A 27,677-nucleotide genomic window follows, 5' to 3' on the forward strand; every position below is an offset into this window, starting at 1 on the left:
AAGCATACCTACCGCTACTGCGTCATCCGAGAGAGGTCTGCTCCACACCCAATGGTCAAGTGGGAAGTATACTTACCGCTACTGCATCATAAGAGAGGTCTGCTCCATGCCCATTGGAGCTCAGGGATATCTGACACAAATCTTCGGCGACTGCAACGGAACCACCTGAAGATGGTTTCCATGACGGGTAGCAAACTGTGTAGCTGGAAAAAGCCTTACCGGCAACAGCCCAGCCTTCCCCACAATTATATTACAAATATAAATAAAAATAAACATCAGGCTGACAGCAGCCTAACAAAAAAACGAGCACTTGAAAACAAGTTAAGACTACAGACAGCTGTGGTATAGAGGGGGAGGAGCCAATTTCAGAAAGTTTCCATTTTAAAGTGCCAGGCCCCTCACACCACAGCTATAGCCATGTCCCAGTGTCCCCCATTGAATGAAGGAGAATATGAAATGTTCAGTTCACAATATAATTCCTGGAATTGAGCACACTGGTATATAAAAGAATGTATACAGTTAGAAACAATTTTACAGAGCACAAGAATAACATGGTCCATCAAATCTGCTAGCGTTCCCTACAATATAAGCCCTAACACCTCTGTTGGATTGCTATTCCACCTATGTACTACCCTAGCATAGCAGTTATTCTTCCTCAAGTTTCCTCTAAACCAGCTACATTCCAGTTTTTACTGCATGTTCTTTTGTTCTGATATTTCTCTTCCACTGTAAAAATGCTTTTCTCTTGTACTTAGCAAAACCCTTTGTGTATTTCATAACTTCTACCATATCCCCACTCTTCTCTGTTCTATGCTATAAATAGTGGTTTTATTAATTTTTTTTTACATTTTGTGATGTAGATCATGCACCATTTTTCTAGCACTATTTTGCACAAAAAGAAAAGTATTTGGATATACGGCCTACAGAATTGAACATCCAATTCCAAGCAAGTTCTCACCAATGACCTACAGTATCAACAGCACCTCTCGCTTTTGGGTACCAATTATTGTACCTATACAACTTGGCATCTCAGTGGCCTTCCCCATTACTCTTCTTTATTGTCTGCCTACCCGTAAAGTTACCTGAAACACTGACTCTCCTGGATCCATTCCCTACTCCGCAATTGGCACTTTTGCACTGTAAATTCAGCCTGTGTTAAAAATTGCAGAATCCTGTGCTAGAGTCTCAAAATCCAATGAAATGTAATGGCCACACTGATTATTACTCTAATTCAGCCAGATCGCCCCATCATCCTTCCGCTTTTCCCTCTGTTGTGTTTTGTGTTTAATCTTTGCGTCATCTACAAAATGGCGCACATTCCCATTAATATTGTCACCAATATAGATATTAGGAGGACTGGCCCAAGTATAGACCCTTGTGGTGCTTCACTGGCAACTTCTTCCTCTTCTTAATACATTCTATTTTGATACAACACAGTCACCTATACTTCAACCAACTTTGTATCAACTCTACCAACTATGAAACAAAAACGCAGTGCAATATCAAAGACTAATATCTATATAAGCTACTTCTTCAACTCCACCTTGATCTTAGTCACCGATTATTAGCAGTGTGTGAGGTCTGTTAGTTTGTTTTGCAGAAGAATGACAATTTCAACACAGATTTTGTTTGTAATAATTCTATATTAATAATACCAATGGCATGAGTTGCAGCGGTATACAGTATATGCCTTACCTGTCCATATATATAATCTCTGGGAATTCAAGCTTGTTGTGGATCTTCTCTGGCTGCCCCAAGGACTGATTATACTCATATCGTGAAAGTTCGAATGTTAACACCGGGGGAAGTTTTGTGAACCAGCGCTGCAAAGGAGAAAGTGAGAACTCAAACACTGCAACTGCCTTGGAAATTACACTGTGCACTAAGTGACCAAGGAAAAGACATGTTTAAATCTATCAGTTTACAGACGAGTACAGCATTGTGTTGTTGTAATCTGTGATAAGGTTTTGTTCTCTTTATTTTTTTGTAAAATATTCATCTATATAATAATCCCAGGGACGCCGAGAGGGGGGGGGGAGGGGGGAGCGGGTACACTTTACCCGGGCCTGGGCTTCCAAAGGGGCCCAGGTCCGGTGCCGCCCCCCCTCCTTTCCTCCCGCCTCCCTCCCTCGCAGCAGCCCAGCACGTGGGAGATTGCTAGCGGCTGCTAAGCAGCAGCCACAGCAATCTCCTCTGCCTGAGGAGGGGAGCGATCACACTGGCTCTGGCTTTACGCCGGGCTGAGGGGCTCACAGCACCCCCTCCCCGGTGTGCAGCTCTGCTGCAAAGCTATATATATATTTTTTTAATTCTTCAAGTGGGCGTGGCCACACCTCCCACGATTAGGCCACGCCCCCTCTTTACCGGAGCCCCTGTGGCGCTCTCTACGGCCCTGATTAATCCTACAAGGTCTGGTCCGATTCAGACATGCAGAGTGGGAGCCACGGGGTGTGTCCTCTCTCCGCACACTGCCCCATCAGCAGGGCACAGAATAGGCAAGGTGCTGTGAGGACAGGAGCCAGCCAAAATTATGTAAACTACAGGGTAAAGGATTTGGAGACATTTTGACCTGGCGAATGCCTGCTCCAATATTGTAGTATATAAGTAGTTTAACAGACCCATATGCCGGGTCTCTTCAGTCTCTGCTTTAATGTACAGAGGTAACATTAAGTCATTTAACTTTCAGAAAAAATTACTCGGATTACACCAGAACAGAGAGACAAGTTTCCCACAATGTATTTTTTATTGTCCTGTTGCTGAAAAGCTCACTAGGGGATACTGCGATTAAACTCAAAATGTATGTTTGTTTGTCTCATTGTTGCTGATTGGTTTAGTTCAGGGGTGGGGAACCTTTTTTCTGCCGAGGGCCATTTTGATATAACAATATTCGAGGGCCTGGTGCAGACCACGCCCCCTTTCCATATGATGTCATAAGGGGCGGAGCCACAATCGCCAGTGATTACAGCAATGCCCGGGGCATCCTGAGGATTCTCTGGGGAGCTGTAAGGGCACCGGTGTGACTGTCTGAAGTATCCTAAGGATGCTACAGGCAGCACTGCTGCATAGATTCTGGCTGCAGGGTGCCATTCAGGTCACCCTGGTAGCCAGATGAGGATAGCAGAAAAAGCTCAGAGGGCCAGACCAAATGACTCAGAGGGCCTTATACGGCTCCCGGGCCTGAGGTTCCCCATCCCTGGTTTAGTTCCTCATTTTCAGATAGAAAATTTCAAACTAGGGCCTGTATTCACAAGCCGGAATTAGTTTCACATGCCGGACTTTTCGCCTACATTGCGTATTTCAGCTGCGGAAATTTATCACGCATCATACCCGCGATTCGCCCTTTTCAATTCCAAAAGACGTGAAAACGGAGACATGCGAAGTCAGAACAGGAGAAAAGTGGTGTCAGAATCAGGGAAATCAGCCTGAACCCCCCAAAAAGATGCAGAAACATTGGGGATCAATGTAGTAGTGCCCGATTATCCATAATACAACTGTTTGGGGTACTTAAGTTTGCACAATTGCCATTAATTAGCGTATTTGCATAAGTGGTGTAAAATCGCATAAAGCAGTATTTTTTGGAGTAAATAAGTAGTCCAGGCAAATTTGGGGTACATGAAAATGGGTGTAAGCATATTTTAAGGTCTCTAAAGTACAGATTAAATAATTGTGAATTTCCACCAGCACAAAAGCACCTGCAATCCCCAAAACACTCGACACCTTCTTACAGCACCCCCAGAACCTTATTTCGCTACTTTGCAAACTTGTCCCCTCACTTTGTGCTCCCCCCCCCCCACAAATTCAAAGTACTTTTTTGGGGTGTTCCTCACTTTCTTTTTAGAGTTTTTTTGAAGCAGTTATCCTTTGGGGGGCCTGTCCCAAGGGTGCCGAGAGGTTTCCCCACCTTTGCACCCCAAAATAAAAAGTTTTGCACTTCTTTTCTCCTGCTATTCAGAGTTGAATCTTTTCCACCTATTACGTTGCATTGACTTTCCATGTACGCGAAAAGCGGATGGAATTGAATACAGAGATAAGTTTCCGCCTGGCGAAAACTCGCAATCGGCGATACTTTTTCGCGGATCTCGGCTTTTCGCTTCAAATTGAATACGGCCCTAGGTTTACAACCTCAACATCTTACCTAGCTTAAACAAATGAATAGTGAAATCAATATGATACATGCTGGGACCTTGGAGCACTGAGTGTAATTTTGTACGTTTACTGAGAATAAAAGGCTACTACAGGCATGCTCCGGCTGTTGTCTGTAAAACAGCAATCCTAGATTCACACTAAAGATCAGCTTCAGTATAGAAAGTCACTTACGACATCAGGTTTTGCAAATGACTTTTGGAAATCAAAGCCGTTCCAGCCAGTTCAGTTAATAACCATGAGTGACGTTCAAAGAGAGGCTGAACTTCAAGTCCAATATAAACTTTAATGAGCAATTGATTCCTGCCTCTCGAGCACAATCCACAAGCTACTTACACAAACTTAAAATCTCCATTGATATAATCTATTCTATTTCCAGATACATAACATACCAGAGTAAAATAAGATAGTACTGACCTCTTGCCTGTATTGCATTGTATGGTCAGCTCGTGGGTGCTCAAAGTCTCCCTCCAACATTGCCGCCTCGAGACACTCATTCAGGTTCTTAAATCCATTTACTTGAAGAGGGTATTGACCGAAGGCTTCAATATTGGAGAATGTTTTGGCTGTTGTAATGCACAAAGAACACAAACATTCTGATATTCAAGTTTCAAAAATACCCCTATCCACACACTTTGTTGTTGTCATCATCAGGGCATACTTGCACTGCCCGCACTGCTTGGAAACAGGCATATTTACACTTCCATCCAACTCTGCATGGCCAGTAATTCCACCAACACACCCAATGTGGGTATTACCTCTTATAGCCCTAAGTGTAGATGTGATTGATATACCACAACTTTGCATTGCCCGCACTTGCATACGCAGCGTAAGAACAGCATACAGTCAACTCAGCATGTGAAGCTTTATAGGCAACTAGAAACATGATGTGGATAATGTACTGTATTGTGCTGTGGAACCTTAACAAGCAACAACACAGATTCGATTTGATTCGATTTTTATCTACCATGGTGAAATATCCTAAAAACCAGCCCCGTTCAATATGGCTTACTAGTGTATAGAAGAAAATGGGTTCCCTTTAAGGCTCACCCTTATGTCTAAGTGCTGCAGATTTTAGAAGTATTATCAAGGTTTAGCAAATACACGGTGTTGGCAAATGTTAGTAGCTATATTCCATAAGGTTTACAGTTCCTATGCGGAGATCAGATATTATCCTTGAAATTGTAATGTGTCAGATCTCAATAAACACTTACATGGGAACACATCCAAAAGATCAAACTATGTATGTTTTGGATTTGCTACTTTACCTCTTTTACTCGAAATCAGGTTTTGGCACCCTGCTCAGTCACGTAGAAAAAGGTTATTTTGATTCACCAGATGAACCACCTGTCCACTGAGTTAGGCCTGTGAGCTGGTGAACTGGGACAAAATCAAAACCTACAGATTTGTTCACATACATATCATCCCCATGCGCTACAAAGTCGCGCCACACAACACGGGAGCTCCGTGTGCCTCGGTAGCGCAGAGCGTCTTTCGAGTGACTTTTTACCTTCAAATCAGTCTTATTCACACAGTGATGCAAATAGCAAGCACAAGCATCTGCGGATGTATCTGCAGGTGAAATGCTACGTTACAGTGTCAGCGGCTGTAACACTGTAACGTAGAGTTTCGCATGCCGATACGCCCGCAGATGCACAGTGAACATAGGCATGCTGCATGTCATTTTAATCAGCAGAAGCTGCTTGTGCTAGCTATTCACATTACTGTGTGAATAAAATGCATTTGAAGGTAAGAAGTCGCACAAAAAGACGCTCATCGCTACTGAGTCACACCACTCCATGACGCGATTAGAAGGGCTGTTTAGCGTGCAAGGAGGTTAGTTGCATGAGGACACATCTGTACATTTCCATAGGACCATTAAGCCTAAAATACCGTAAAGACTACAAATATTTACAAACATGTTTATATGTTTTAGGGCCTTATCAGAAGTGAAAATACTTGAAATTAGTGTTAGCGTTGGAGAAATTTTTCCTATATACAGCAACCATATTTCCCATCAGTAATACATTGGATGACAGTCAGACACTTTTGGCTGGCTACAGAGCAGCTTGCACTCCATTATATATCAAGTATTACATAAATATATTTATACTTAGCAGCTTCTTCATATCAAATATTTATTTCAGTTTTAGTGTATCCTGGATTCTAGGTGGAAACAGTAACATCCCAAACAATAACCACCACATTGGGGAACTGCACTCCAGCGGCTGTAGCTCCCATACAATTGCAAATGGCCGTGGCTCACTCGGAGTCAGACAAATTGGAAAAGCCAACAAATCTGCTCAAGTCTCAATTAGATTTTGGTTTTCCTGACCTCTAGGGGCTCAGCGATGAAACCCCCATGGTTGTACAGGTAGGGTGTGAAAGTGACTATTAAGGGAAGAAAACAAGAATACTTTTGAGTGGAGATCATCAAGAATTGGACATTGATTTTATCTCTCAATATTTTTTTACAGCAATGTTTTTGTTTTACAATGATAACGTTTAGGCCTGTAACAGTAGAGGAGCATAGTAAATGTTCAAGAAAAGAACAACATACCTTTTATATATCCCTCATTGAGAAATGTACCATAGAAAAGTTGCACCATAGGATTTTCAGTCTTATCTCTTGGACTCCTAAACATAAAAGCAAAAATAAAATGGATTACAAAACGAAGAACACAGCACATCCACACTGCCCTACTTTCAACTACTTTGGGGAAGGAAATCCATATTTAAGCTTTCATATTTTGTAAACTATTTGTTCAAATGAATGGGAAGTTAGTGACGGGGAGAGGGGGCCAGAGCTGTATGAGTAGCCGAGGGGGTGTTAGTCTGCGGACAAAGCAGCTTCTTTATTGGTCTGCAGACTTACACCCCTCCAAAACAGACATTTACCTTAACACAGTAAATGAGACCATTATGCTGCATACTGTATCACTAATACAGTGACCTAGTTTGGAGATCCGAGTGCTTTGCGCCAGCCCCCTAGTAGACCAGCCCTCAGATCATGCCCTATTTCCCAGTAGTACAATCCGCTGATCAGAGTTGTTAGTAGAGAGGCTGTTTGCTAAAATAGCATATACAGCATTTGCACCTGCTGTAAAGTCAGTTTCTCAGAATCCATTTGGGGCACACTGCTATACCTTGGTGTACAGTAAGGCACTAATCACAACTACTGTACTTACTGAACTCTAACCACTCCTCCTCTATATAATTCCACCAGTTGCTCTTCAGTTTCATTAAATAAGAAAAGGTCAGCAGTAGAACTGAAAACCAACAGCCAAAAATTCAACCAAACAGGAAGAAGTGCAAGATCAAGGCAAAGCAGGAAGCAATAATGCTGAGATGTATTATCATCTTGGCTGCCGGAGTGGGGGAAAAAACTCCCTTTCCAGCAATCAGTGCAAGACCCACAGTGCATCAGCCTAGTGCTGATGCAGTGTCTCTTACCTCCTGTCCAGCCCTACTGCGCATGCGCGAGACCTTGTAAACATCGCAAGTTCTCATGTGCAGCCCAAACTCCCTACAGAAGCACCCGACTGCTGCAGGTTAGTACAATAAGCTACAAAAAGGAGAGTTATGGTAAAACTTACCCTTCTGAACTCTCTTTCTTCGAAGTCCATAGGGTTGACAGGGAGACAATGGGGTGTAGGTGGTACTTGGAGGACCGGATACCAACAGCAAAGCTTTTTCCGGGGTGCAGTTTATAGACCAGAGGACTAAATGCACCCGATCTATATCCCGACAAGAGAAGCACGACAGGGGACTTTAGTTAGGCACTGAAATACCGACGCCTATCTTAATCCCGACGCCAGAACGCTGACAGCCCGAACGAGGCAAGTCTGGGGCGTCCTTAGCGTTAGCCGCGCGGGGGAGGGTTAGGTTTGGAGAATGTAGCTGGGTTAAAGTTAGGTTTTGGGGGGGGGGAAAGGAGGGGGGAGGTTGGTGTTAGGCACCCCTCGGGGGGAGGGTTGGGCGCTCTGGGTGTAGGTTAGTGTAAGGCACTCCCCCGGTAGGGTTGGTTTGCCGGAACGGGGGGGGGGGGGTACAGTTACGGTCAGGCAGTTTTAGAGATAGGCACTCCTAAGGGAGGGTCAAGTTAAGTCTAGAGAGGAGGGTTAGGGTACTTACCAGCCAGCTTCGGGATCTCCTGTCGGGCTTCTCCTGTCGGAATTAATAGCCACCGGTATTTCATACCGATCCCCTTTTTCCTGTCCCATGATGCTCTGCTCCTTCGCCCTATACCCTGCCCACGGCCTGAAGTCAACTCAGTTTTGTTAAGCCCAAGGCAGGAGCAGAATAGGACAGAAGGAAGACTTGAGAGAATGAACCCATAGAAGCCAGGTGTGACAGGGTGGGTGCCCTGTGAACCCTATGGACAACGAAGAAAGAGTTAACAAAGATAAGTTTTACCATAATTCATTTTCTTCTTCAAGGCCCATAGGGCTCCACAGGGAAACAATGGGGAGGTCCCAAAGCAGTTGTTCAAGGACAGGGATGCTCCTGAGCTGAGAGGAGAACCCGGCGTCCGAAGGCACGCGCTATGGCGGGCTGCCCACGAGGGACCCACAGAGCGAGTAGAATGAGCAGAGGCTATAGCCAGCACAGGAAGGCCAGTCTTCGTGTAAGCCTGCGAGATAGTCATGCGAAGCCATCTGGCCAGAGTGTTTGTTAGCTGGCAATCCCTTCTTATGGAATCCATATAGTATGAAAAGGGAATCAGATTTCCTGATGGAACTAATGCGGTACATGTAGATCTTCAGAGCCCGGACCACATCCAAAGAGGCCTCACCTGCCGAGAGTTCTGGTGATTGAAAGGCCGGATCCACAATTTCCTGTTTGAGGTGGAAACGAGAGACCACCTTGGGAAGGAAGCCAGGGCACGTTTGAAGAACAGCCCTGTCCGAATGAAAGAATAGAAATGGGGAGCGTCAGGAAAGTGCCCCTAAATCCGATACCCTACGGGCAGATGCTGTAGCCAGAAGAAACAGTCTTCGCAGTGAGCCATTTGACATCTACTGAATCCAGGGGTTTGCATGGAGGTTCCTGAAGTGCATGGAGAACCACTGACAAATCCCACAGAGCCACAGGAGGGACAAAAGGAGGTTGTATACCTAGAACACCTTGCAGGAAGGTGTGAACATCCAGTGGAGGAGCAATTCTGCGCTGGAACCAGATGGACAGAGCAGAGACGTGAACCTTCAGAGAGGCTAGGCAGAGTCCGAGATCCAATCCAGCTTGCAGAAAAGCAAGGATTCTAGAAACCCTAAAAACCTGAGGATCATAGTTACTAGTAGCACACCACTGGAATTATTTATGCCACACCCGGTGATAAATCCTAGCAGAGATCCGTTTACGCACTCTGAGCATGGTCTGGACCACAGAGCTTGAAAAACCCCTTAGACAGGATGTCTCAAGAGCCAAGCCATTAAAGACAGATGGGCCAGGTCCGGATGTAGACAGGGACCCTGAGACAACAGGTCTGGTCGTAGAGGAAGTTGGAGAGGAACGTCTATTGAGAGACTTTGAAGATCGGAGTACCAATGGCGTCTGGGCCAACCAACAGGACCGTGGCCCCCTTTCTGTTGAACTTCTGAAGTACTCGAGGCAGAAGGGAGACCAGAGGAAAGAGGAATGCCAAATGGAAGGTCCACGTCAGTAGTCTCCCATTAAGGAGGTTGCAGTGTGGATAGGCAAGGTAGTGTTCTTAACTAGGCGTATCACAAATCCACTGCACAGGGAACTTCCATTTAGTGCAATCAGTAACTGGAAGAGGGTAAAAAGAAATCAAGCGTTTAGGTGGCTGAAACCTTTTACTAGAAATATTCCATAGCTGATCTGAGTGAGGAAACTGAGAAAACTACCTTTCTGTCGCATAAATAATGACTCTTTTGCCTTAGGAGCAGGTTCTGTCTCTTCTATTTGACTAACAGATTTTACAGCTCTTACAAGTGCTGGTGTATTTAATTTAATGGGGGGCTCCTCGTTTCCAGAGAGAGAGAGAGACATAGAGTGAGAGAGGCCTGCGTCTTCTGCCTTCCCAGATGATAAATCAGAATCTGACATCTGGGTGGACTGGGAAGATAACACAGCACGCTTGGTAGGTTTACTAGGTAAGGGTCTGTCCTTTTGCAGCATTTGTTGAAAGGCTGTAGAGGTAGCTGTTATACTCTGCACTGAGTTAGAAAGTACATCTACCCATGGGGGAGGCAAAGGATTCGCAGGGAGTACCTGCTGTGGCTATCCCATAGGGGAACCTACCACCAGGACTGCTAGGCGGTCCACAATTTTTGCAAACACCTGTGAAAAGGAAGCCCAGGGGGGGTCCTGAGGAGAGGTTGCTGGGGCTGAGGGGCCAGGTAGACCATCTTGAATGAGATCCTCTGAAGCCTAAACAGGACTTGCAAGACACCAGAGTTGGAGCATTTCCTGCCTTTGCCAGACATAGCTGCAAGGATAATTGTAACTTACGATCTGGCACAGTGCAGTGAGCAACTCAGATATATGTACAATATGGCACAGTGTAGTGCGCAACACAGATATACAGAATGTGATAGCCCTCACAAATAAGGTAGATGTGAAGTAAAATAAACCCCCTATACCTCAGTATTCCATGGTTACAATGAAAGAAAGGGAAAGGTATAAGCTGACAGTTTGAGAAAAATAAACAGACAGCAGCGCTAGCACAAGTCACATAAAATGCAGAGTATTGAATATAACTGCAGTGGGCACTAAATTCAACTACACAGACCACAGTGGCTGGTAGGCTATAGCGCTGTATAACCTGGCCTTTGGGAGAGGTATACAGGGAGACCGGACCCAGTGTTCCCGGAGACCTGAATGCAGAGAATGGCTGCCGTGAGTCTCAGAGGGGCAAGAGGGTGAGGGAGGAAAAGCTCAGGTGCGGCAAGACTGCAGGGGAATGGCACCCTGTATCCGGGGAAGGGGTCGCAGGGAGAGTGCCTTGTCCCCTATGCTGACATCAACCACCGGGTCCCTAACCTTAATCTGTGCCCTGCGCCAGTATATTAATGCCCTGGTGGTCTAGTGGAGTGCCGGACAAACCGGTATCCACATAAGCGCCTTCGGTCTGTCTCCTGAGACTGGAGGCAAGACTGCGCACAGACGCAGGTCCCCTCAAATGGGGTTCCGCCTTACCTGTCCCCTTGAGTCCCGGCTGCAGTCTGGGGTTCGAGGAGCCCTGTTAGCTAGGTCCCCCCAGAGCCCTGCCGAGAGTACCTAGCCTCGGGCTGGTGTTGCAGCGCCAGAGGGATGATGGAGCAGCAGTGCAGACGTCCGAAAGACTGTCTAGCGCTGCTGCACTTAGTAAATATTAAAATAAAATCATAAAAATAAAGCTTGGGCTGCTTATAGCAGCCCCATTGTTTTAACGGTGGTCCAGCTCCTGCCGGACACCAATGAAACAGAATTTCCCCCAGGCTGTGGGTGGGGTATAGGGGGAAGACCGGAGGATCCTGGGACAGGAAAAAGCTTTGCTGTTGGTGTCCAGTCCTCCAAGTACCACCTACACCCCATTGTCGCCCTGTGCATTTATCGTTTTATAATAACATCTCAATGATTTTCTGTCACTATATCATCTGCTTTCATACATACTGAAGTTCAATGTAAAGATGCATACACACTAGCTGAAATTTTCGTGTTCGTTTAATCGTTCAAAATATAGGCTAGTGTTTATGTTAAAAACGACCAGCGATGTGCACTCCCACTGGTCGTTTACGATAACCCCAGTCAGCTGTACATGCAGCCCAAACTGGGGTTATTGTGATGCCATAATGCTGAATGAAGCATGGCCCTGCTCCCTCCCCCCCAAATGTATGTTATTTTGCCTCTGGGGGGGTCCTTTTAAGATCTTGCTATATGGCCCACACAGTTCTAGTTACGGCCTTGCATGAAAACACAGAGGTTCTGGATTTAATATGAACTTGCATGAGTCATCCAGTTTGCTTAAGGTGCGTACACACGGGACGATCTGTACCACCAAAGACATGAAAGATATCTTTCAGTGAGTCATCCTGCCACATCTCTGAACAGGCAAAGTTGACGATATCGTCCAGATTGGCCTGCATGCACGGACGATCATAGATATTGTTATCGTTCATGCGGGAACGCGCATAGTGGGTCGGTCACTGCATAAAAATGAATGATATGAAAGATATATCGTTAAACGATATCGTTCATATTGTAATGATATATCTGTCCGTGTGTACGCACCTTTAGATTGCGATTAAAAAGATACTTTTGTAGTTTTCTCACAGGTTTTTGGCAGACTGCCAATTTCCACTAGAGCCAACCGCAGAACCTGTGTAATTTAAGAGTGTCCCCATTTTTAGGGATTATGTGACAGTGTGTGGCCCTGACGAAGTTCAAACCTAGACAAAAACCTAAACCTGGTCAAAATACACCACCATGCCAAATTTTGCGAAGCTAGGCCCAAAATTCTAGCCATGCATTAAGGACAAATAGACAGACAGACAGACTCTCACTTGTTATATAGTTAACACTTTATGAGCCATCAGAGTGACTAGCTCGTTTTAAGAACAGGAAATATGGCAAAACATGAAAAACAACATTTTTGAGCTTCATTTATTATGAACTTAGGTTTCCTTATTCTGAGTTCATGGCATTGTGACAGCTGAGAGTTTGTAGAGCACAAATAACTTACTCTCCATTAACAGCCAGTTGGAAAGCATCTTCCAGCCAATCCAATAACTTGTGTGTAAACTCGCTGACATCTTGCTAGCAAGCAGAAACACAACATTAGTTCCTCAAACATTAAGAGCTGTGTCGTGCAATATAGCCTTTTTATACCATGAAAATGTATTTTAGTAAATATACAGATGTGTCACATACATCTAGCCTCCTTGCGCGTTAAGCAGCCCTACTAGTTGCGCCATGCTGTGGCGCAAGTCTGCAGCACCACGTAGCATATCGCAAGCAGATACACTCAGTCACACACATAATATAGGCATGCCGCATATCATTATAATCAGCATAAGCGGCTGGTGTGTCCAATTCGCATCACTTTGCAAATAAGACACATTTTAAGGGAAAAAGTTGCGCAAAGCTGCTCGGTGCTGCCTAGTCGCACGGCGATAATGTGTAAAGCGACTTGTAGCGCACGGAGGATAGATGTGGACACATCTGTATTTTCCATTGACCTCACCTACAAGCAGAGTCATAAACATCATCATTATTTCCATTAGGTGACACAGAAAAACTTGCCATACACCTGGTGACAGTTATAATAGGAAGTCAAAAATACAGACATTTCAGGGTAAGCTGTCATAACAGCATTAACAGCATACAGCAAATTAGAAATTGGCAGCACGGTGGCACAGTGATTGGCATTGTTAGCATAGGTTTGATTCTGAATAGGACTGCGATAGGATTCCTTCTACACAATTTGTGACTAAAGGGGGTGATTCCACTCCAGCCTCTTTGTGTAAGCCTGCATTTCATGTGGCGATAGGAGGTATGGATACTAACCCTTATACAGGGGTTTTACACCTCTCATTATATCGGATATCCACTGGGTGCATCTTACAAACCCAGAAAGAACTATGCCGATGTTTAGATCTCACTACATGTGAGTGCAAAGATTCATTACGGTTTTACCAAGGGAATTGCAGACTGTTATTGCTGATACCATCCATACGTTTTTTGCTCAAGAAAATCCCATTCGGGTAGAAGATTTTTGATCTGTGGCAACTATATTGTGGAACATTAGGAGCATCGGAGACCCACCTACTTTTAGTTATTATTGTAAAACTCTACATAATAATAATAATAATAATAATAATAATAATAATAATCAGAGGAAGATTATGTGTATTGTACAATGAAAGGAAATCAAATTACAATGCGAATCTGTGATATACACAATGTGCCATGGCCTGCTTTACCTGCTGTGCTTCCTCTGATAGGAAAGCATCTTTCAACAGCTCCAGGGCAGCAGAAGGATCAACACATTTTCTGTTAGATCCAACCATTAGGGCAAAGAGGTACTGAAGTTCCTGCATAAAAGCAATGTTTCTCTTTTCCTGAAAAGAAACAAGAAATTAATGGGTTGGATCTGTGATTAACTAAGCAGACACTGTAAACACATGTACTGAAGATGGGATTATGTCCACAATTAATTGTGCATATCAAGGGATTATTGCTCTAACGTAAAGTGGGAAGCTTTAGGCTGTTATTTTATTACTGCAGCAGGGACACTACAAGACACTTCTGATGTGGTCCTGCAGCACTATAATAGCAGTCTGCAGCTTTATAGCATTAGCCTCTTATAATAAGGAGGCTGAAGGGCAGTGCACTCTTTCACCTTTGCAGGCAGTGGACTGTTCAAGACGACTTTGTGCTTAGCAAGAGAAAACAGTTTGCCCAACAGGGCTTTCCAGTGAGTCCTGCACAGTCATCACACATTGTCTAAACTCTGGTAAACTGAGACATAGGGATTACACTATAAAAATTATTTTGCCTTTACTTTTAAAATTCAAATTTTACCTGTTCAAACAACCTATTCCTCCTGTTGCTCCCTCTATTAAATTACACCCCATCATCATTGTCTTTCGAGCAAGGAGCATGTCTACAAAGGAACTAGATTGCTTTTTCTGTGTAACCTGCTTACAGACATGTAATCATTTAAATTTAAACAAAAGGCCTCTTTATAAATGTCCGGCAGCTATTCGTCTCTATCATATTTACTAAAGTGCAGGTTTTTAAAAGTGGCTATGTGGCCCATAGCAACCAATCAGATTCTAGCTATTAACTTCTAGAAGATGCTACATAAATGTTAAGTAGAATCTGATTGGTCGCTATGGGCAACATCTCCACTTCTGAAAACCCGCACTTTAGTAAATATACCCCCAAGAATTACGCCAAGACCTACCGCTCCCATTGTCATTACAGGACATGCCCGGAATACATAAAAGCCACCCTACCAACTCCCACAAAATGAAATTTTAAAAAAATCTGCATATCTGCTCCTTGGGATAGGGAAGTGCTTAGGTTCCATCTGCACAACACTAGGAAAATGCAAACTATGAACTGGTTATGTGTTTGTATGTGTATATATAAAGTATAGCTTGCAACAAATACTTACACTCCGACATTGACACCTGTCAAGCATGTTTTGGGATATACTGTAACTGTGGACTAGTCTTCGAAATTCAGGCAAATGGAAGAGAGACTATAAAAAGCGATAACAAAATTAGAAATTTGAAAATAATTTTTAAAATCAGAAAGCAAAAGATTCCAGTTATCATCCTTAACCCCTGAGACTTCTCAGCAGTACAGCATGCAATGCATAAACCAGGCTCTTCTTGTAGCTCAGGCTTTTAAGTAAACCTCACCATTTTAAATAAAAGAAAACAAGCGTTAGCTTTAATTGGTAGTTTAGGTTTCCACATTATCGCAGCTCTGAAAAGAGCTCCTTGGAATACTCAGCTGGGAACCAATCAAACTGAAGGGGTTATTTCTATCCCTGAGTCACACTAATAAACAGCAAGAAACCAATCAAGTTGTAGACCGTATTTGTAACTATGGCTTATTCTCATCACACGCACCCGGGAATCCTAGTCAAATGTTTGTTTTTAATTGAGTGCCACTAACACCAACCAACCAGCTTAACACAGACTCTCAATTTAAAAAGAAAAAACTGGATATCTCAGTGCCAAACTCAAGTCATTCAGAGCCCACACGCATTGGCGCTCCCTCTGCTTTCCGCTTAGCAATAAAATAATGTAAACAGAACAATTGAACAGTCAGAGGCGGCCTCTGTGTTAAGAATTCTATCTCAGAGGGATTAGAAAATAGCAGCGAGTCTAAACTTTAAATGCTCAGAGATTTTTTTTTTCCCAGTTAATATCGCACTCCAACTAAGTAACATAATTAGCAATTAAGACAGTAATACATTTTAGAGGATATGTACTGGCTGCAGAACTGAAGCTTATCACCCCACAATCAAAGCCATCACACAGAGTATGGTGGTAAATATAAAAAGGATGGTTTCCATAAGAAGGACATTAAGACCTGTAAGAGAATTGCATGCTAGTAAACCTGGTAATGTTGAAATTGATTCACCATAAAGTTATTAATAATGTTATTGACTGAATGCTTTCCAACTCCGTTATTAAACTTTTCTTGGGAAGGAGTCACATGAAATCTTCTGCATACGAACTGCCCAAAGGCAGCGGGCCTCACACCTACAGGGGGAGATGAATCAAACCATGGAGTGAGCATCACCCAATCAGTTTCTGTCAATTTCAAGACTGTTTGAAAAATGACAGCTAGAAGCTGATTGGTTGGTACTTTCTCTCTAAGGACTGATACATCTCCCTCATAGCGTGAAAAGTGATTGGCTGAGGGGGATTTCAAAACCCTGACATAGGACAGATGACGTGGCGATGGTTGGAGGGCTGGACAAGGCCAGCAAACCTTGGTGGTCAGTCCTTCAAGGGATACAATAGGTTAGAGGCCCCCGGGGGGACTTGGGTTAGGCACCACCCCGGAAAGGTTAGGTTTAGGCACCACCAGGGGGGGTTGGTGTTTGGCACCACTAAGGGAGGGTTAGGGTGCTTGTTTGGGCTTGCGGCGTCGGGATGTAGTCAGACTGCTTCACGCTCATCGGCATTTCATACCCAACCACTTCAGAAGTGCCCCCAATGTGCCACTTCAGGGCACACAGTTCCTCAGACTTTCCTACTGTTTGACTCCTGGCCAGAGAGCTGAGGTAGTCTTGTCCATGATTAAATGCTAGTCCTTACAATCACGGCACAAACGTCATCTTAGCAAAATCACGTGGAAACAATTATTTATCTATCTTCCCATTTCCTTTTTACCTGTATTACTGCACTAAACCAGCAGGTGTTACCGATGTTCCTTAGTCCTACAGGCCAGTCCCCGCTCCTTCTCAAATCATTAGGGTTAGGGACATCTCCCCAAACTTCACAGCGTTTCCGCTTTGTACGACTTTTTGTTTCTGCGATATGGAGGTTACTCGACCTAAAAGTTTAAACATAAATAACATATCTTTGAATATATTTTGGGGAAAAATAAAAAGTGTATTAAAATGAATACCATCAAAATGTATATCTACACCCTGACTAATGCACTCACAATATATCATTCGGCAATCGAAAAATATTATATATATATATATATATATATATATATATATATTTATTATCATCCAATCTCGGCACTCACATGCTATTCAAACTGCAACTCTTTTGAACATAGGGAATGTTGGTCCCAAAATGCAGCTTGAGCCAAAGGTGGCAGATCAAGTTAATTTATCTGAGAATCAGTGTAGGGACTGGCCAGATGGGAATGACTGTGAAGTGGTGGTCAGCTTAACAAATTATTGCAATATTTTGGAACCAACATTCCCTATGTTCAAAGGAGTTGCAGTTTGAAAAGCATGTGAGTGCCGAGTTTGTATGATATTTTTTATGTAGATGGTGTGGTCACATGCCAAGGGCACCCTGGATGGTTGAGTGCCGTGGATTAAGCCTGTCGTTTATTTAAATTTTGTGGTCACACTTGCTAGGGCACCCTGTTTTTCAAATGTAAGACAAACTTTTTTTTTCTTTTTCCAGGTGCTTAGTAACCGATATCCCTGGGTGTGGTCCTGTCTCTTTAAGGCAGGACCCAGTTTCATGTTTAAAATGTATGCAGCTTGAGTCAAAGGTGGCAGATCAAGTTAATTTATCTGAGAATCAGTATAGGGACTGGCCAGATGGGAATAAGTGGAATGTTATGCAATGGCCAAGTCAATCCCCTGACCTGAATTCGATTGAGCATGCATTTCACTTGATGAAGACAAAACTGAAGGGAAAATGCCCCAAGAACAAGCAGGAACTGAAGACATTTGCACTAGAGGCCTGGCAGAGCATCACCAGGGATGAAACCAAGCGTCTGGTGATGTCTATGCGTTCCAGACTTCAGGCTGTAATTGCCTGCAAAGGATTTGCAACAAAGTATTAAAAAGTGAAAGTTAGATTTAGGATTGTTTAGTTTGTCCCATTACTTTTGGCCCCTTAAAAAGTGTATAGAAACCGCTGTAATTCCTACACCTAGAATCAACTCCAGACCTTTTACCTGCTTAATTGCTAATGAAATAACGAGGGAATAGCCCACACCTGTCCATGAAATAGCTTTTGAGTTGATAGTCCCATTACTTTTGACCCCTTAAAAAGTGGGAGGCACATATAGAAACCGTTGTAATTCCTACATCCTGATTTGGATGTAATTACCCTCAAATTAAATCTGAAAGTCTGCAGTTAAAGCACATCTTGTTTGTTTCATTTCAAAGCCATTGTGGTGGTGAATAGAGGCCAAAATATGAAAATTCTGTCAACGTCCCAATATTTATGCACCTGACTGTATATCCAGAAACAGCTAAACCAATAGCCATATGAGGGCACTCACCGCACTTTTCAAATGGTAAATCAATCGGATTTAATAAAACAGCAGTATATCACCATATTGTAGTCAACGTTTCAACTCCTGGGGGTCATTATCAAGACAGATCACCACAGACAAGTGTCCAACATGCTGAAAAAAGGCCGAAACGTTGACTACAATATGGTTATATACTGCTATTTTATTAAATCCGATTGATTTACCATTTGGAAATGGGGTGAGTACCCTCATTTGGCTATTGGTTTAGCAGGTTCTGGATATCTACACGGAATACCTGTATGGTGTTTCTCCCTAGTGGAGCACCCTGTTGAACTGCAATATCAAGGGATGTGAGTGCTGTATCTTCCCTGCAAAATATATATATATATATATATATATATATATATATATATATATATATATACACACACACACACACACACACACACACTATCTCAAGTGTGTACCCAGCATTAGCCACACACACATTTGCAAATGGACGATAACCCACTCCCCACATAATGGCGCTTCAACTAAAAGTGGGCCAAGCTCTTAACAATGAGAGTCCCTATATTGGGTCATATATTCACCTGTTTCATTGTATTCATTGATTTGAGCAACTTCCATTTCATGTACCATGTTATTAACATAAAATACACTACATATAGAAAACTGTTTATCCTTAGGGTTTTGATTCATAATGCTGTTAATTATTTACAAACAACTCTACATGCCTTCTTATAGGTATACAGCAAGATTTATAGTCACACTTCATTGTAAAAAAACACTTAAAACAAAAGGATACTGTCCAGTTAGATAGGGTGACCTTTATCTACAATTTCTTGGACTTTATTATAAAATGAATACCTGTTGGACTCTCTTCTTGCCTCCTGTAAGCTAAGAGCAATTACTGCCTGGAGTTCATCCTTACCATCTGCTAGATCAACTGCACCTGAACACAAAGGATGATAAAGAATTTATGAATTATTCAGAAATATATAAACCCCTACAATTTTAAGACATTATCATCATCCAACTTTATTTATATGGTGCCACAAGGAGTCCGAAGCGCCTTACAAGATCTAGTGTTCCCACTAGGCTATTTTGGCGGGGTGCTGTGCCCTGTCCGATTGCAAAATGCACCATGCCCTTATGGCGGAGCAACAATGTCCTCTGGAGGGGAATAAACTGCGATGAAACAATTGCCACCGTGAGCTCTGGGCATGCCTCCAGTGATATAAAGGGGGTGAGTCTCAAGGACACGCCCCCTTTCAATTGACCATGCCCCTTTTGGATCGCAAAAGTGCCCTTTTGCAGGCCAGGTGCCCTGCCCCCATGCCCTCTACAATGAACACTATGCGGGGAATTCAATTAGCCCCGATACATTTTCAGAAAAGAAAAAAGGGAGGTAGCCTCTGGTATTATCGCCCTAGGCTATTCAATTAGTCTCCCTTTTTCTCCAGATACTGATGTTAACGTCCATTAAATGAACAGGTTAACGTGCGTTAACTCAGGACATCGGGCACTAACACCCGGAATCCATGAAAAGTTAAGTCGCCATTTTCCCCTATTTTGGCTGTAGCTTGCTCTCCATGAGCTGCGCATGTGATGAGTTCTCTGGCCAGGGGAGGATGATATGTGCATGGGCACCTGCTGTGGATGTTAATCTGCCAGCATCCCAGTCCTCCTATCGCCCGCTGGCTGAGCTCGAAGCCAGCAGACGTTGTCCTTCCAGAGAGGTGTGCAGGGGGCGTGGTCCAATGCTCGATTTAACCAACAAGATGGTCAGCGGCTGGAACAGTTACCTCGGGGAAGTTGTGCCATAGTTATGGTAAACCTCTGCCACCTGTTCTGCAGATTAGGATATCCAGATTTGCCTGAAACACACTGTTTGTATCAAATTATATTTGTTTTATCTTAACAATATGACTATTTATGTAGCGCACCGCACCCTGCCCTGTTTCCGGCGCGATGCAGTGTTCCGCGGGTGGGGAAAACTACGGTGTAGCAGTCACCGCCGGTGAATGGATGCCGGGCGCATACGCCCAGCATCTATTCACACTGACAGCAGAGCTTGGGGGCTGCCCGGCATGTCCGTAAGTGCAGGACACGCCCCCAAGAGTAACGAAAAGGGGACAAGTCTTAAAGACATACCCACTTTTCCTTGACCACACCCCCTTCTCAGGCACTGGCCTTTGGCGCGCGTAGATGTGCCCTCTCTCTATGTTCAGCACTGGGCTGGGCACCGGGCCTAGAGTGAACTATTTATGTACCTACTTTTTAACCATCTACATTTTAGTTAAACATGTTTTTAGCCCTACATGAACCTCACATTTTATACCTATTAATTGAATAAATACAAAGTTTTTTTTATAACACAATATAACAAGAGATTATTTCTTTATCATGAGTCTGCAAAAAAATAAGAGTTATGGTAGACTTACCATTGATAACTCTTTCTTCGAAGTCCATAGAGTCCACAGGGATACCATGGGGATAATATGGCTGTAGTGGTCCAGGCACCAAACAGTGAAGCTCCCAGGATGCCTCTGGTCTATATATATATATATATATATATATATATATATATATATATATATATATATATATATATATATATATATATATATATATATATATACACACACACGCATACATATATATATACACACACACACACACACACACACACACACACACAACGCCCCTGGCCACAGGCTCTCCGTTCTGTAAACAAGCCCAAGGCAGGAGAAGGAAAGAGAAGGAAAAACAATTGTACACCAAAAACTCTCTCAGAAAATGAGGGAACCCGTGCCCGAAAAAAAAAATTACCCAATGAAGCGAGGTGCGTCAGGGTGGGTGCCCTGTGTACCCTATGGGCTTCGTAGAAAAAGAGTTATCAATGGTAAGTCTACCATAACTAATTTTCTTCTTCAGGGTCCATAGGGATACACAGGGATACCATAGGGATGTCCTAAAGCAGTTCCCCTAAGGGTGGAGGCCGCTCCTGAGCAGAAAGGAAAACTCATCGCCCAAAAGGAAGCATCCCGAGAGCCAAAATATCAAAGAAAAATGTGTACATAATACCACATGGTTGCCTTGTACAAATGTTCAACATCGGCACCACGATGAAACACCCACGATGGTTCCACAGACCGAGTAGAATATGCTGTCGCCATGTTTGGGATAGGCAGATCAGCCTTAGTGTAAACCTGGGAGATAGTCAAACGTAACCATTGAGCCAGAGTTTGTTTGTTGGCTGGCCAACTTGTTTGTGAAAACCATATAACACAAAAAGAGTGTCTGATTTTCTAACAGAGTTTGTACGCTCCACATAGATATGGAGAGCACGAACCCTATCCAGGAAGATTTCACCTACAGAAAGATCAGAAGACTGAAAAAGCTGGAAGCACAATTTATTCATTCACATGAAAGCTGAACACTACCTTAGAAAGGTAACCCTCCCCTGTATGGAAGACAGTCCTAACCTGGTGAAAAAAAAAATAAAAAAATGGGGAGCAACAATAAAGTGCTGTCAAATCAGAGACTCTGCCAACCTCTTCCCATCTACAGAGCCCAGAGGTTCCAATGAGGGAGGCTTGTAGCCCCTTGAAAACCAAAGACAAATCCCACGGTGCTACCGGTGGTACAAAAGGTGGCTGAACTCGGAGAACCCCCTGAAAAAAAGAATTCTAACATCCGGCAAAGAAGCAATTCTCTTCTGGAACCAGACTGATACTTCCAGGGTGGCTAGGCAGAGACCAAAGTCTAACCCAGCCTAGAAAAAATAAGTACCTGGGAATACCTAAAACCTTAGCGTTTGACATTCTGTTGGGTGTTCCCACAAGAAAGTATGACCCTAACAGATGCGGGCAGAGGAAGGATTTCGTGCCCTAAACAGTTTAAATTACAGTGCTGGAGAAACCTTTGGCTCTTAAGATGGAAGCCTTAAGAGCCACCCTGTCAAGGACAGACGAGTTAAGTCCGGATGCAAGCAGGGACCCTGCACTAACAGATCCAGCCATAGAGGAAGAGGAAACGGACTATCTATTGATAGATTCCGTATGTCAGTGAACCAATGACATCTAGGCCAAGCAGGAGACACTAGTATTACTGTTCCGCCTTCCTGTTTGAATTTCCTGAGGATCCTTAGGAGGAGGAAAGAGATATGCCAGCTTGAAGTCCCATCTTACTGCCAGTGCATCCCTGAAGGTGGCTGAGGGGTCTTTGGTCCTGGACCCGTACCTGGAGACCTTGTGGTTGTGATGTGATTCCATGAGGTCTATGTCTGATAGGTCCCATTTGTCCACCAACAGTTGAAAAACCCCTAGGAGGAGAACCCACTCTCCGACGTGTATGTCCTGATGACTTAGGAAGTCCGCTTCCCAAATGAGGACTCCCTGGATGAGTATTGCAGAGATAGCCAGAAGATGACGTTCTGTCCAAACCAAAATGTTTGTCACTTCCCTCATGGCTGCATGACTTTGCATGAATCCCTGATGATTGAGGTAGGCTACTGTGGTTGCGTTGCCGGGCTGGATCTGGACCGGCCTGCCCTGGAGCAGGTCCTGTGCCATGACGAGTGCTTTGTATACTGCTTGAAGCTCCAGAATGTTTATGGGCAGATGACTTTCCTGATTTGTCCATTTTCCCTGAAAGGTGTGATGACCTGCCACCTCTCCCCATCCACGAAGACTGGCGTACGTGGTGAAAAGCACCCCATCTTGGATCCAGAATGGTCGACCTTTATCCAGATGATCCTTATGGGGGGGAAGAGAGATAGAGACAGAGAAATCTCCGGAGTGAGAAGGATCCTCTGGTACCATATTAGATTATACTGTCCTTTCCATCTGGAGAGAATAAATTATCTGCAAAGGACGGGAGTGGAACTGAGCATACTCCACCATGTCAAAGGTGGATACCATCTTCCCCAAGATCTGCATCGCTGATAGAATGGATACACTTTGATTGTGGAGCAATTTGGAGTACTCGCAATGACAGGGCCATAGTCTTGTTCTCTGGCAGAAACACCCTTTATGCCCGAGAATCCAGAAGCGCCCCCAGATGTACCATCCGCTGTATTGGAGACAGAGAAGATTTCTTCCAATCGATTATCCAGCCGTGCTTCTGTAGGCAGGCCATGTCAGTTGGAGATGGTGTTGTAGAATCGCTGGAGACTATGGGCCTGATTCAGCAAGGAACGCACACTAGCAGACAGAGGCACCCCTCCGCTTCGGGAATATACTAATCAATGCACACGCACAGAGACCAGAGCACAAGATGCAGACACCCAGCCCCATATTAAGCTGCCCATCTCCCTTTACTCACAGCCTGATCAGCACGCAAGATAGCGTAAACATCGGTAACAGAGAACCATCGAATCCATTAGCATAATAGTGGTTGACCTGACCTGCAGCAGGATTTTGCCCGCTTCATGTGTACAGCTTACGGTATGGCTGCATATGCCTGCCTTAATTATACACGCCCCTATAACAGTATTATAACGCCTGCGTTCGCCTGACCACCCCCATGTCACCACCCACAAACAGCACTTCCTGTCAATCAATTTCGGAAGGGTCTGCGCACATACTGCGTGTAGTCTGCGTACCATAACCCGATCGCAGTGGTTAGTTTGCGCACGCGCAGTGTTATGCATACGCAGTTCAAAAACAATCAGCCAAGTGCGTGCGTTCTCTCCTTTTTGTTACATGCTGAATCAGGCCCTATGTCATTATCAGAGAGCCGCCCAGGTATGGGCGTATTCTGATTCCCTGAAGCCTGAAATAGGCAGTCATCACTGCCATTATTTTGCTGAAGACCCGCGGGGCCATCGAGAACCCAAAGTGCAGTGCCTAAAATTGGTAATGTTGTTTCACGCCAGCAACTCGTAGAAATTGCTGGTGAGATGGCTTAAACAGCACATGGAAGTACGCACTCTGCAATGTCCAAAGAAGCCAATAAAAATCCCCAGGTTCCATTGATCGAAGAGTTTCCATACGGAACTTGGGTACACGCATAACCCTGTTGAGGTTACTGGTGTTGTGGCCCGGCGGAGGTAGACGTAGTCAAGGTGCATGCGTCTTAGTACAGACGCTCAGCACTGCTAACTTAAAACCATAGAATAAAAGCTTAGTAGTGCCTGAGCAGTCCCATTACAAATGTGCGTCTGAATCCTGCCGCACCAAACGAACAACTGAATGCCTGTGGCCACGGGAGGAGTATATATGGAGGAGTACCGTGAGGCATCCTGGGAGCTGAAAGCTTAACTGTTTGATGCCTGATTCACTCCAACCACATTATCCCCATGGTATCCCTGTGGATCTTTATGGACCCTGAAGAAGAAATCCCCCCCTTAATTACGGGAGGTAGCCTCGGGCTTTAACGCCCAGAGCTATTCAACTGGCCTCCCGCATTTGCCCAATAGCCTTGTTAATCAACACAGGTTATCGGGCGTAAACCGACAGGATGCACGATAAGTTCACGGACCTGTGCACTAACTGGAAGTTATCACCCAATAACTGCACAAGTTAACAGGGATTTCTTTTTGTGTCTCAGGAGACCCAAAAATAATTCTCCGATAAGTGGGGCTAACTGAATACGGGTTGGTGATCAATTAGCACCCGTTCTGTTAACTGGGCTAATTGATTCCTGCCCTGCCCGAATGTAAAATGTATCAAACCTCTTAAAGAAGACAAGTGGATAAGTTACCCATAACTACCAATCAGCTTCTAGCTATCATTTACCTAGTACATTATATAACATATAATGATTGGTTGCTACTGTATAAGTAGCATCTTCATCTCTCTTTATAAAGTTTGATAGATCTCCCCCCAAGGACCACTAATATGAAGCAGATTATCACTATACTAAAGCCAGGATTTAAGTAAATTCAACAGAATAAATACCTTGGTTTTTCAAAGTAAGAACACTTCAAGTACTGGGAAGGTTTATGTTACATTACGTTGCATTTTGTGTCATGATTGAAATCCACTGGCTAAAACCACCAGCCATGCATGATTGTTACTATCTGGCGATTCTAACTTCAGTCTATTCTAGTTCCGTATTCAATGTCACGCTTTATCCAGATGACGATAAAACAGGTCGGCTCGGGAACTTACCATCTATTGTGCATTTAGCTACAGCGCTTTCCTCAGAATTAGATGGGTCAGCTGCTTGCACCCTAGTATCTGGCTGATTGGTATTCTCCTCGGTGAGAAGGCCAACGGCCTGCGTGATGTCAAGATTACTGGCCTAAGTAGGAGAACAAAAAGTAATGGTTACTAGATTAGTCTTAGTAAGAAGTGACCGCTAAAAAGATCAAACTTATCTTAATAGATGTCATTGTTTATGCCCTTGAAGTGCTAATTTTCAATGCAACAATAGTGCATGGTCGGGATGCGGTCAATATCTCGATCCCGGCAGCGAGAATCCTGGTGCTGGAATATCGAAGGCAAGTAGGGGGGTTAAGGGGAAGGTTAGCGTAAGGGTTAGGCACTGGGGGGAGGGATAGGTTAAGGCACCGGGGCGGGAGGTTGGGGTAGGGAGAGGAGGAGGGTTAGGATACCTACCGACAAGTGTCTGTATCCTAACCCTGTCGGGATGCCAGCGTCAGGAAAACAAGAAACCATAGCCCCTTAGGAGGCTATGGGTTCCAGTTACCAGAAAAATCTTCCTGTGTGCCCTATCCTCACTCAGTCACTAAGTCACCAATTATGCTTGGTTGAGTGGAAAGGCGTTAATGGAAAAAAGTCTGTTAACCCCTCACTCAACCAGTAATCAGGGCAGAAGACCTACATACATAACTGCAATACCAGCAAGCGAAAACTATGCTTCTACATTACAAGGGTACACGGCAAAAAGAACATGTTCTCAGCAATTTCCATAGAGCTACTCTGTTACTTTCACCTCATACAGAACATCCTCGGTATAGGCTCAGTCCACCTTGACTGACTGTGCAGCTTGTAAACGATAATTAACTGTAACCCAGAGGCAGTGGGACTAAATAGATGAGTGGCTGAAACATATTAAGATGTCTCTTTGTAAGAAACATGTAATTATGAATGATCAGTGTGTCAGGTCATTTTACAGTGCTTTACCAGAGGTGTTTATCACAACAGGTAAAATCCTGGGACTTGGAGCTCATCAACATCTGTAGACCTCGAAGATGCCCTTCTGCAGTTGTAACTGAGCTGTCACTAGCATGAAGTGTGCTGTGTACAATACTATAGGTAGAGATATACATTTTGATCTTATCATACATTGCACAGTATATGTAATATTATAGCGTGTACACAATGCACTGTATGAGAAAAAATATATAATATATATATATATTATCTCTCTCTCATATATATATATATATATATATATATATACATATATATACATATATATATATACACACACACACACACACACACACAGTCAGGTCCATAAAATATTGGGACATTGACAGAATTTTTATATTTTGGCCTCTATTCACCACCACAATGGCTTTGAAATGAAACAAACAAGATGTGCTTTAACTGCAGACTTTCAGATTTAATTTGAGGGTAATTACATCCAAATCAGGTGAACGTGTAGGAATTAAAACATGTGCCTCCCACTTTTTAAGGGGCCAAAAGTAATGGGACTATCAACTCAAAAGCTATTTCATGGACAGGTGTGGGCTATTACCTCGTTATTTCATTATCAATTAAGCAGGTAAAAGGTCTGGAGTTGATTCTAGGTGTGACATTTGCATTTGGAATCAGTTGCTGTCGACTCTCAATATGAGATCCAAAGAGCTGTCATTATCAGTGAAGCAAGCCATCATTAGGCTGAAAAATCAAAACAAACCCATCAGAGAGATAGCAAAAACATTAGGTGTGGCCAAATCAACTGTTTGGAACATTCTTAAAAAGAAAGAACGCACCGGAGAGCTAAGCAACACCAAAAGACCCGGTAGACCACGGAAAACAACTGAGGTGGATGACAGAAGAATTATTTCCCTGGTGAAGAAAAACCTCTTCACAACAGTTGGCCAAATCAATAACACTCTCCAGTAGGTAGATGTATATGTTTCAAAGTCAACAATCAAGAGAAGACTTCACAAGAGTGAATATAGA

At 43.7% G+C, this 27,677-nt stretch overlaps 1 protein-coding gene across 3 annotated transcripts in view; it reads right to left on the reverse strand.

The window, feature by feature from the left end:
- Nucleotides 1-27,677, reverse strand: part of USP28 (ubiquitin specific peptidase 28) — a 118,402-nt gene that overhangs the window by 74,413 nt on the left and 16,312 nt on the right. For all 3 annotated transcript variants that reach the window (XM_088443029.1, XM_088443028.1, XM_088443027.1), the window contains exons 3-11: nt 25,689-25,821; nt 19,438-19,522; nt 17,007-17,169; nt 15,269-15,355; nt 14,070-14,207; nt 12,830-12,903; nt 6,704-6,780; nt 4,561-4,709; nt 1,696-1,823 (exon numbers count right to left, since the gene is read on the reverse strand). In XM_088443029.1, coding sequence (XP_088299155.1) covers nt 1,696-1,823; nt 4,561-4,709; nt 6,704-6,780; nt 12,830-12,903; nt 14,070-14,207; nt 15,269-15,355; nt 17,007-17,169; nt 19,438-19,522; nt 25,689-25,821 — 1,034 coding nt within the window. The remainder of the gene's footprint in view (nt 1-1,695; nt 1,824-4,560; nt 4,710-6,703; nt 6,781-12,829; nt 12,904-14,069; nt 14,208-15,268; nt 15,356-17,006; nt 17,170-19,437; nt 19,523-25,688; nt 25,822-27,677) is intronic.

The sequence above is a fragment of the Taudactylus pleione genome, unplaced genomic scaffold, assembly GCF_031769625.1.
Source record: "Taudactylus pleione unplaced genomic scaffold, aTauple2 ptg000322l, whole genome shotgun sequence".
In the NCBI taxonomy this organism is placed as follows: Eukaryota; Metazoa; Chordata; class Amphibia; order Anura; family Myobatrachidae; genus Taudactylus; species Taudactylus pleione.